This window comes from Diabrotica undecimpunctata, chromosome 5 (genome assembly GCF_040954645.1).
Source record: "Diabrotica undecimpunctata isolate CICGRU chromosome 5, icDiaUnde3, whole genome shotgun sequence".
Lineage (NCBI taxonomy): Eukaryota > Metazoa > Arthropoda > Insecta > Coleoptera > Chrysomelidae > Diabrotica > Diabrotica undecimpunctata.
In genome coordinates, this window is record NC_092807.1 from 69,070,708 (window position 1) to 69,083,324 (window position 12,617).

The 12,617-nt window shown below is 32.2% G+C and overlaps 1 protein-coding gene across 1 annotated transcript; it reads right to left on the bottom strand.

Annotated features, from left to right (window-relative positions):
• Positions 1-7,555: 7,555 nt before the first annotated feature.
• Positions 7,556-8,770, bottom strand: LOC140442245 (uncharacterized). The gene has a single exon (XM_072533322.1). The coding sequence runs from the start codon at positions 8,768-8,770 to the stop codon at positions 7,556-7,558; it is 1,215 nt and encodes a 404-aa protein (XP_072389423.1).
• Between the last annotated feature and the right edge of the window lie 3,847 nt (positions 8,771-12,617).

A 12,617-nucleotide genomic window follows, 5' to 3' on the forward strand; every position in this document is an offset into this window, starting at 1 on the left:
TTCTTTCTGCTTCTCCAAGATGTGTATTAACGGTTTGGATTTATTTTCTTCTTTTGTCCTTCTGGAAGTCTCCTTCTTGGAAATTTTCCACTGTGATCAATCCCAGAGGATATTCTTATGGAACTATTGGCCATCCTACCTTTCTTCTAAAATGTTCAGTCCATTCTTAATTTTTAATTTTTTAGTTGATTCCCTTTACGCCTTTGCGTACTTAATCTTTGCTACCTTCTCCAGCGACTATTCAACCCCTCCGTGGCCCGTGTACAGGAAGAGTTGCGCTAACGCGAACTTTATCCTGGAGAGGATTCGTTTCCTTTCCAAATTTTTTTGGCGTGGGGTCAGTACAGCACTGATACCCTAGTACTTAGTACATTGAATACCACTTTGCTTCGGCAAATCTGTCCCTTAGTGCTTCTTTCCCTTCAGGAAGTTGACACGTTTCAATTTTTTTTGAGCTGTCTCGACAACCCTTGTTTTATGTCGGTGGTGTTGACTATTAGTCAGGGAGCATCCTGCTATAGTCAAGTGGATTAGTGGACCTATCCCTATTCCAATTAATTATTTTGTGTATCTCAGATGTTGTCGCAAAGAGACGAGCCTCTGGAAGTAGTGTAGGAGACTCCGCACGTCGATCTTCAGAGCAACTCAGTTTGGCTCGCACCCCAGTTCGTTGAACTGTTTTACTTTTTATTATTATAATATTGATCATTTATTGTGTTCAATATGTCTATATATATGTATATATGTCGTATTTCTTTTCGACATAAATTTTATTTTTATCTTATCTTATTCTACTTCGGTATTATTCTCTCTCTAGTTTGTATTGATCGAGATCTTAAGTTTATGCTACCCCGACCAAGAACCTATATTGATTTTAAGAGTGTTTGCAAAATTTAATCTCATTTTATTTTTAGAATGCCTTGGTAGAATGTGATATTTTTATGCTTATGGTAGTTTATATTACAATGAATTGTACATACCTTTAGTTGTCTTCAAGTGGATACAAAATTCAATTTATCTTATTTTACGGATTTATAAATCCAAGTAATTTTTTTGGTATCTATACCAAAGATATCAAGATTCCTCTGTCTAGTTACCAATGATAGTTCATTATAGTATCTGTTCATTTTGCCTAAGTTTTACTCTTAGTGTGAAGACCTTAGAATTTCGACTCTCTATTCGAAACCCCCCAAAATAATGTTTGAAAAGATTATTGCTGTCTAACATCCTATATTCTGAATGGCCAGACACTGAGGAAGGCTAGGGATGAAGTAAGCGGATTCCCGCTAGTTGACTCGTCGGAATGATAAGCCATTCATAATTTTATTTCAGTAATAAATCTAGAATAACAGCCTCCCGCGTCAGGAAACTTTTTTAGTTCTCCAATACTTTAGTTATGTAATCTAGAATTATTTAGACCCTACCCGGAGTTGACCCTACCCGAAGTTGACCCTACCCGAAGTTGACCTACCAATGTTGTCCCTATTATAGGCGGATGATACACGTTAGTTATCACAAATTCTAGTTGTCATACTAATAACTAAACATCAGCCTTTTTTTTTTGTTTCTAAATATAGATGTGTCTTACAGAAATTCTGATGTCTACCTCTCCCAGTAAACTTATTAAGGCTTGTCTTTGTAGAACTTTAATGTACCCAATTTTGAACTATTAGTAACTCTTTCCTTTTATTTGTGTATTTCTAAATGTGTCTATAATGACGCGCTGCGTTATTACCTTATGTTATTCGTGGATTAAGTCATAGATGAAAGACTCTATGCTTCCGAACAAACGATGACACATTTGTATTTTGTATCTTATGGCGTTAATGATACGATTGTATTATTATTCTTATGTTATTCGTGGATTAAGTCATAGATGAAAGACTCTACGCTTCCGAACAAACGATAACATTATTTTTTTTTGTGTTTTATTGTGTTAGGTCTCATAACGACTACGCAGTAAATTATCTGTTTTGTATCTTGGTGACAACACTAGTATGTTTTGCTTTATATTACTTATGAAATTTCAAATAATAATATCTTAATTATATTGTTTTGATTGAATGCGAGCATTTGGTCTCAAATAATGATTTGTAGATATGTTTTGTTTTATTCCGCTTTGTTCATGATATTGGTTATAGGTGAAATACCCTATGCATTTTGAGAGTGAGAATGCAATTTTTTTTTGTTTACATTTTTATAGTTGAGTCATTTCTATGCGTTCTGTTTCGCTTTGTTCTGAAATCTTTGAGTTGTTACCACGTGAGTTGTGAAAGAAGGATTCTGTGAGTCCAGATTGTAACTATATTTGTCCATTCTGTTTGTCTTACCTCTCCGTATATCTATTCCCACTTTTGAAAAGGTTAGTATGGTGTGCCACCATGCCTAGTCCGATTCCACGCTGGTACCCAGTTGAAATCGTGGGGAGGGCTGTGTAACCGTTTCAAAAGATAAAAGAAAATCATTATAAATTTCAATAATTTTTTTTTAAATAAAACTAATAGCCCCATCTATCTGTCAAATACCTACCTGTAGCCGACTCAAGGATTCTTCTGTAATTCCCAAATATATCCGGTAGATGAGCATATTTTTCAACTTGTCACTCACGCCCAATTTCCAGATTCAGGCGCCATGACAGCGCTTCGCTCTTTTCTGTTAAGACCGTCCAACCGTTAAGACGTGTTTCCAAAGTGGGTCTCAATTCAGAGGTGAGTTAATAAATCCTTTTCTTGTCCATATTTCAGTTCAGATAGATATATTATTTTTTTAGACCCTCATTGGAGAGGCTATAATGCTGATATTATATTTCTAATACTCGTCGCAAGATAGTATTGCTATGGAGTTATTCCAGATCATGGCCCAGTAGCAGTATCTTTTTTTGGAATCCCTAACCCCTCTTATCTAGGATGGTGGTGATTTTATATAGTACGTAGCTGAATCAATGGTTTATTTGGTGACTTATTAAACAAGAAGAGAAACAGAGCAGATTAAGGTTGTACCAATTTTTATTATACCTACTTTCAAGACAACAGAAATGATCATGAACTCAAAAAAAAATTAAAATATAGTGAAGTGTTCTAATTTAATTTAAAGGTTTATTTTCTTCATTGTTCCTAGTTGATAAATAACTATATTATTTTCAATGTAAACAAATTTCGAAATTTGGGGTTAATATATATATACATTCATTTTCTTTATAACCAATTCTTAATTTAATACGATACAAAGATTTTTTTGTTTATGATAATGTTAACATAAAATAATAATTTGGAATCCCTTTGGGATGACGTAACTTTTAATGTTTTCTTTTTGTTCATTACTAAGAAATAATAAAGAATAGTTTTCTTGTAAACTTTCAATAAATCTTAATTTTTTTTTCTCTTCCCCTTCGAGGATAAACCAGGGGTGGCGTCCAATAATAAATTATAACTTCATATTATCTAATTGTGCTTGGATTTAAAATACGATATAGTTTCTATATGTTTATGAAAACCCCGCCCAATTCTCTTCCGACAGTGAGCGATTCAGGCCTTGTATATATTATTGTAGCACGGTAGTGTTACAATGTCAGATATTTTACACATTTTCTATCATTTTATGTACAGCATTTCTGTCTTACGTGTTTCTATGTTAGACATTTTATACATTTCTTTTTCATTGTTATCCATGATTTCTGCCTTACGTGATTCTATGTCAGAAATTTTACACACTCTCTATCATTCTTTTGAGTACTTCTCAATTTTTATTCAATATTTTATACATTTTACATCATTATTTTCCATGCTTTCTCTCTTACGTGTTTCTATGTCAGATATTTTATACATTTTCTATCATTTTATGTACAGCATTTCTGCCTTACGTGTTTCTAAGTCAGATATTTGATACATTTTCAATCATTATTGTCCATGCTTTCTCCCTTACCTGTTTCTATGATAGATATTTTACATATTTTCTATCATTTTATGTACATTTCTTTTTTACATGTTTCTATGTCAGATATTTTATACATTTTCTATCATTTTATGTACAGCATTTCTGTCTTACGTGTTTCTATGTTAGACATTTTATACATTTTCTATCATTATTATCCATGCTTTCTGCCTTACGTGTTTCTATGTTAGATATTTTACACATTTTCTATCATTTTATGTGCAGCATTAGTAGATAGTTAAGGGGGTTCCTAGGATCAAGAATACAGCGAAATAGCGTGGTACAGGCAAAAAAACCTTGATTGTGTAGTCTGAAGGGGGTTTGTGGATCAGCGTTGGGTAGTTAATGGGGGGCTATGAAATCATAATGTTTGGCTTTAATGGGGGGACTGTGGATCATGATTGTTATATAGGGGAGTATTAGTAGTTCTTGGAGTATCTAAAAGGTTCTGTGTGTGTTATTCTGGGGGTTGGCAGTAGGTTTGGACCAAATTTCTGAATATTATGTGGATTTTGGAGTATAATGTGATGCAGTTGGACGTCATGAATGAAAATTATGTTGGGTTTTGAATCACGAATGATATACCCGACCGTTCTGGGTGTATGTATGTATGTGTGTGTGTATGTATGTATGTGTATGTATGTATGTATGTATGTGTGTGTGTGTATGTATGTAAAAAATAGAAAAGAAATATAATTCTATTTTTTATTGTTTTAAAATGTATGTATGTATGTATATCAGTATACTAGTTTTCTTAGAATCACACAGTTTAGGTTCGAAAAGAATTGTTTTATTGATGAAAAGTAGGCTGTTGTATATACTACTACTAATAATAATATTTAGTTGTGATTAAATATTTACTATACAAGTACATATTTGCTTTAAAATGTCCAGACCAATAATTTTGTATAAATTATTGTTAAGAATTTACCTGGTATTAAACAAAACCAATAATATAATTTAGTTGTGATTAAATATTTACTAAATATCCAAATACGTATCTGCTTTAACAAAAATGTTATTAAGAATTTTTACTTGAAACCGGAGAGAAACAAGTCCATTAATTATTCATTAAATATTGCAAAAATAAATATTGCAAAAATAAATATTTGCATTATTTGATTAGATCAATAATTTTTGAATAAATTATTATTAAGAATATTAACCTTTAAGAGTATTAACAAAGAAAGTCATTATAAATTGACTTGTTTATTGGGGAAACAAGTCCATAAACAAATGTTGAAAAAGATGACATTTTAATCTGCATAATATATTATAAGAACATTATGTCGATAAATTTTTAAATATTTAATTATATTGTATAATAAATCTAAGTCATTCGTATGCAAATTACATTCATATTAACATCCTTAACTGTATATAAATAGGTGCACAAATAAAAAAAAATCATTTTATTTTGTCTTCAAACTACAAAAGAAAACGACTACTAATCTGGTAAGTAAAATTATTTTTTATATATTATGTAATTACTATAATTTACACTGATAAACAAAATTTACATTTAGAAATTTGTAGGTATTTTATTACTGTTTTATGTTCTCATGTTTCGTTGCAAATTATTTTCTTATTTCTAAAACAAAGAAATAAAAGAAAAAATAGTATTTTTAGTCCGAAATAAATAAAAAACATAATGTTCTATTTAATTTTAATAAAATATACATTTTATATAAAATAAATAAACAAATATTGCCAAAATGAATACTGCTACAGCTCTACTTGGGATTCAACTTTTTCTAATTTATTTCGCACATCGACCTTGTTTTATTTCCAATTGTTGCGACTTTTCCCGCATTCTCCTCCATAAATTAAATATAATTCCTGCAATCATTATTGTTAGGCAAACTGCGATATAATACAAGATCAAACTAGTACACTGCTGATTTGTCCCAGATTCGCAATTTATGATTTTAGTCCACAAAGTCTCAACTATTTTTCCACGTTGCTTTAAAAATCTAAGTTTAAAGTTTATACTATCTTGTGGTATTGTTGCGTTCAGAGTTAGTGAAATATTTGGAACGTATATAGTCATTTTTGTCCAGTTAGAGCAGGTTTCATAATGATTTCCGTGGTCAAAACAGATCCAGACTTCTTGAGTATTAAACGGGTGCGAAAGAAATAGCGTATTGTTTATGACTGCAGTTAAAAGTATATATTGTACATCCAACATTTTCCATATCACTAAAAAATTATCTATTTTCTTCTATTTATATAGAGAGTTGAGTGTAAAAATTATGCTTGAATGGATCAAAATGATTAATACATTTAGAAAAATGCATTTATAGTCCATTTTATTTTTTTCACGTTTCTCGATTGTTTTGCTGTCACTAGTTTCCGTTTTGTTATTTTTATTGTTTTTTTCACCACGTTTTTGATTTATTTTGTTGTCACTAGTTTCCGTTCTGTTGTTTTTATGGAAAAGATTGTGTATATTCGATGCAAACGTACAATTAGGACTGAATTTTATATGTTCCTTATAAATGTCATCATTTGACATCCATCTATAAATTTCTACATTACAATGAAAACATTTTACAATATCTTGTAGTTGTAAAAAATAAAAGCCATATGCAGCCAACTCAATGGCCGATATCAGTCCTTTCCAGTTTTTAAACGTCGATAATCTATAATAGAAATTAGTTAAACTAGTTGTGTTAAAATCATTGTGATAAAAGCCAGCTATATCGTAACCTCTTTCTTTATCACACATCGTGAATACTAATAAAATTTATAAAAAATATTTGCCTTTATATGATACAGAAAGGGTGGGGAAATAAATAAAACATGTTATTTTTTTTTTTCAACAATTTATTGCATAACAAACGTATCGAACAAATAATATACATTAGTTAAAGCACACATACATAAATTGTTGGTATGTCCCATACATTTCGGCAAAGACATTTGGAGACTAGGAGTTTCTTCCAATTCATATACTTTATCTTTCAGGTAGGTCCTAATGTATTCAGCTTTTTCTTTTGCTTTAACCATTACGACTGAAGCGTTTTTTGTGTGAAAATGTAAAATATTGGAAAACTGAAACATTGGTGTGAAACCGTTTTCCCATTGTAAAAAATGGTAGTTGCTCGATAACCAATTGGCTTTTCGGAAATCCTCCAAGTCTAATAGTTTTTTTGCAAAAGGAGGTCGAAAAATATAATGGGCTGCTTGTTTTCCATCGTATATGGCCAATTCCTTAGGAAAAAACTTTTTCTTACCTATTGTAAAGCCCTGAACGTCAACGACTACTCGCATATTTGAAGTTGTCGTAACTGACGTATAGTGGTTTTGTAATTGAGATATATTTGTAGGTCTTGTTTAAGAATTTTCAATTTTTGGAGATGCTGCTTACGCAATCGTTCTTTAAAAGAGACTAATTTAACAAAATTAAAATAACAGAGACGATGTCGTAAATTTGGGAATAACTTATTATTATTTGTGTATGAATTCATTAAAAAAATTTCAATCAGAAAAGAAAAAGGAAAATTGTATGTATGTTTGTAAAGTCTGTATGTCTGTTGGTGACTTTCGAAAAATAAAAAAAAAAGTTTATACTTGTCTTGTCTCTAAAAGTCTGTTAGTGACTTTCGATAATTGAGAAAAATGATTATACTTGTCTTACAATCTTTGTTAGCGGGTTGTAATAAAATTCTTTCTCATGTAAAATGAGACAGTACGCTGAGATATTAGTACCTATTGGCTTAGTAGTTTCAAATTCAATTCTCAGAGTAACAGATCCACTTTGAAGAACTTCAGGCTGACGAGAGCAATCGATATGTACTATGGGTGCTTTTTCCTTAAATTCTTGTGGAGTTAATGATGGTTGATTATTTGTTAGATGATAATAAGATTCTTGAAAATTTGCAAACATTTCATATAAAGTAGCAAAGCGGTTACTGTCAAAATCTAGCTCCAGATCATTGTACGGATATCTGTTAGAATTTAGAAAAACACGAATATTTCTCAGGTTACAATGATCAAATTGACTCAGGTCCTTTAACAAATTTCCTTTCCTTCCGTCTTGTAATGCAATAATAACATGCTTCGGGCTTTCTAATTTAGTAGATGTTTTGACAGGCCACGTATGTCTCGTGGAATTTGGTAAAGCAGGGTATTCGATTAGCTCCCAGCTTATAAATTTAATGGGTAGCTCATTATTACTATTGAGGATTTTATTTAATATAATCTGTTGAGAACTCGAAGGAGTAACGTGAGGAACATGCCATGATAGCTTTAACAGCTTTATCTTTGGATGTTCTGTCTTATCTGTTGATAATACTGCGTCTATGTCATCTTTATCTCGAATCAGTACCAATTCTTGTCTCATTCCCATAATAATTTTTGTAAAATCTTCAAATATTCCCAACCAAAGTCTGAGCGGAATAAATAAATTAAAATTTCCTTTGTCATCGGTTAGAATGCGGTCTTTTTCATTTGGACACCACCCTGCGTTAATTAAAAGCTTAGATGTATTATCGTTTAATGACAAATAATTTTTAATAGTAGAAACTAAGCCCAGATTTCGTACGGAATCTACATTTACCCCGTTTAATTCATATCGGATTTCTCGAAACAAGTAGGCAATAGCGTTATTAATAAATTTGAATTTTGTTGGGACTTGATTTTTGTCGGTCAGTAGTTGACCTTCAATGTAAATATAGCTATTACTGGGCGCAGTAAGGGCGTCAAAATCTGTTATTATTATTCGGACCTCATCATTGCAGTTGGGAGATGCAGAATTGTACGGTTGATAACTATGAAATTGGCAGTTTTCGATTGATGTATCACTAAAGGGCTCATCGGTAACACTTAATAAATCCATTATTAAATAAGAACGTGAAAACCAAGCGCTTTCAAAAAGTTACGATTGCGTACGGTTAGTAGTTTGGGCCGCGCTGTCGAAGAACTGTAATGTTTTTTGTTGCGTTGTCGTCTTTTATAGTTTTGTAAATGTTTCGGAAAAGTAGCAGTTTTGTAAAAATGCAATACCATATTTGCTATTGAATTTTCCGCAAATGTAGACGTACGGTAATTGTTTCACCTCGAAAATTGATCAATTCACCTGTTTGATCCAAAACTCGGACAGTTATGTTGTTAATAGTTTTAACACTAACGGGAAAATACAATATAGTAACAGGTTGTTCAACTATTTTATACCCACTCGGAACGGTCGGAAAGAACTCGTGAATAATATGAACAGGATCGGAATTTAAAAAGGAACCAGTGGCTATATTGCAATCCAAGAGAATTTTGTTTACTTTCAAGATATTAACTGGAACTGAAGATGTATGTTCTTTGTTAGGTTCAAGTTTTATGTTTGGAAATCCCAGTAAAGATCCTATTGAATTATCTACACTAAAATCAATCCAATCGTTACTTTTCAAGGAAATTAGTGAAGTTATGGGATCTCCAGTAATATGAATTATTGTTTCATTACTTTCAATAAACTTATTTTTAATTATTTTTATAAGGTCTTTTATTTCGTAAGCTTCTGTGGGAATTTTATATTTAAATTTATTCTCGGCACCCCAAACGAGCATGTTATTAGTTTTGTCTACATTAGGGATAGTATTAAATGTTTCAAAATTTGATAATCCTATTTCATATTCCGAATTTTCCTCTAAATATATGGGTGGATTAAATTGTGCACTTAAAATTGAAGATGCACCGCTTAGCGTAAATTTACACGACATTTCACAATAAAGGTTGATGATTAAATGAAACTTTTTAATAGTACTGATTATATAAGAATTTCAGACAATACTGTCCGCAGTGGTAAGAGTTAAAGGGTTGTACTGATTCATAATTATATTTGATGTTTACCCTACCGTTACTTTGAAAATATTTAACAAGCTCTATAGGAGGAGCTAAGTTACCATAGCTGTCAAAGTACGTAATTAAATCTTTATTTTTCGTATAAGCGGTCCAATGTGTACCTTTTCCAGATTGTTTGTCAAGGTTAATAATAGCTGATTCATATTCATTTATTTTTTCCGGCAATGAATCACGCATATATATTCCACAAAAATTGGGAATTTCAAGCTTTTTTACATATTTGAGAAGATCAACATTGGTCATAATTTTGTCAGGTAACCTTACCGGGAGTTTTTTAAAAAAGGTTTTAGGTAAAAACCCTTATCTCCCTTTGATCGTTTCTTTGTTACTACTTTCTTTATTCCGTAGCCCTTATATGGCTTTAAGTAATACCCGGAGCCCGTCTTTTGATTTTGTTCCATTGCCATATTGTGCCTACGTTGTTCTTCAAGTTGTTCACGGCTTGCCTTGATATCATTTGCATTTTTTACGATGCCCGCAACTCCCCCACCCAAACCAGCGAGTGCTCCCAATATTGGCAAGAGTAGTGGAAGAAATCCATCTTTTTTTGGTGCACGAATAACTCGTTTTTGAGGTCTTTTTTTGAGACCCATTCCAAGTTTGCGTTTGCCTTTTAGTTAGTTACGAAATAAGCAGCGACCTTTTCCCCTAACTTAGCGTCCCTGGACTTTACCCTTTCCCACGCTTTATTCCCAAAATTTGATCAGCTCTGTGACGATCACCAATGTCTTTGTTTAAGGAGTAGGCTATATCGTGTTCCTTGCACGCTTCGTCCAAAGGATTAATCCCAGGATCTCTTCGTGCGAGTCGTTCTTTTAATTTGGTTCCAGCTAAAATAACAACAAAGTTAGAAATCGTTTTAATCTAAATAGATAAAAAGTAATACTAACGTCCGCAATAAGAATAGCCGCCTGGAATATGAAGTTCAAAAGGTAGCTTGTTAATCAAGCTATTTATCAGACCTTTTCCTGTGCGTTTTCGTGAAGCTCTGACAGTTTTCATGAGTATGTGATTCTTTATATATACTCGCACACCTTTTATACCTTCATTGTAAGTCATGAAGATCGAACGACAAAAAGTATCCCTGCCCGTACCTAACTATGATTTAGGAACTATACCTACTGTAGGAAAACATGGTCCCATCTTTGGAGGAGATTCGAAAAGAGCACTTATTGTAGGTCCGAGTGGGTCGGGAAAAACTAACTTGCTATTAGCATTGCTGGAGCATCCTAACGGATTAAAATTTGAAAATGTCTACCTGTATTCCAAATCATTACAACAAGCAAAATATCAGTATCTACGATCAGTACTTGAACCATTGCTAGAAATTGGATATCAAGAGTACAGCAACGCTGAAGATATACCACATCCGGAAAATATTTTAAACAACTCAGTTATTATATTTGACGACGTCGCTTCTTGTGATCAAAACATTATACGTAGTTATTTTAGTTTTGGTCGGCATAAACATACAGATTGTTTTTATCTTTGTCAGACATACTCGGTAATTCCAAAACAGCTAATTCGCGATAACGCCAATCTTTTAATAATTTTTCCACAAGATACTACCAATTTAAAACACATATATTTAGAACACGCCAATATCCATATGACTTGGCAACAGTTTAAATATATGACATCTTCATGTTGGGATAAAAAATTTGGATTTCTTGTAATCGATAAAGATTGTGATGTTTCTTGCGGTAGATATAGAAAAGGGTTTGATTGCTATATAAAGCCCTAACAGTATTTTAAAGTTTATTACATCATGAACGATCAACTGGGAAAACAACTCGTAAAATTACGTCGAGCCATTAAGCGTAAATTTAGGCTTTTAAAAAGTGGTGACGACAAATCGCAAGTGGAATTGGAAAAATCCTACGCACCCCTTACTAAACCTATCCAGGAATTAGTAACAGCATTGGGCGACAAATCAATAAAAAATCCATTTATTAAACCAGAAGATATATCTAAAAAACAATATCTTAACTTATCTGATAAAATAAGTCCTATTAAAAAAAGTCCTTCGACTTTCGGACAATTGTCATTTGTATCACCTCCAGAATATAATAGCACTCAACTAGAACCCACTCAGTTTATCGGAAACGAAACAAGAAATGAAAGTGGAGAGTTACCAGATAGAACTCGAGAGGATCAATTTATAGACGATACTCTATCTCAATTTTATCAAACAATCAACAACCCAAATGTTCTTCGTGAATATTTCGAACAATTTACATCTCCACTTCCTCGAGAGTTTATCGAGGGACTTGTGCGGGATACTTCCAACAAGTACGATCATATATTAGGAATTTTTCATAATCCTATTGAGGATAAATTTTATATTGGAGATTCAGACGTTGAGTTTCATGGAGCTAATTTAAAGATAAAAAAAGTTAATTATCGAGGTACTGTCGGACTTTATGAGTTGCTATTTTTGAAGAATCCCGTTTCGTATACAAAACAAGATCTTACCAATTATATAGATATTATAAAGCGAACCAATGCATATAGAAGAGAAAATAAGGAGGACCTACCAGTTCGCAAATTTTCCAGTGATATACAAGACAAATGGCTTTTTATCGTTAAACCACAATTACATGTTTATACTCGTCCTAGATCTGGTTCCATTCCATCTTCTCTTATAACTGGTGTACTTACTCGAAAAATGGCGACCAAAAAAGGAGGAAAAATGACACTAATGTCTTATGATACAAATCCCATTGACTATAAACATTTTGATGATTATAATGAACTTGTTGATAGGTTAAGATTACTAATAGCTTCTCAAAATGCCGGAAATACTGGTCATAATAACGAGATGGTTTCTATTC

Coding starts and splice junctions, on each gene's coding strand:
- LOC140442245 (XM_072533322.1), bottom strand. CDS start 8,770: ATGGATTTATTAAGTGTTACCGATGAGCCCTTTAGTGATACATCAATC.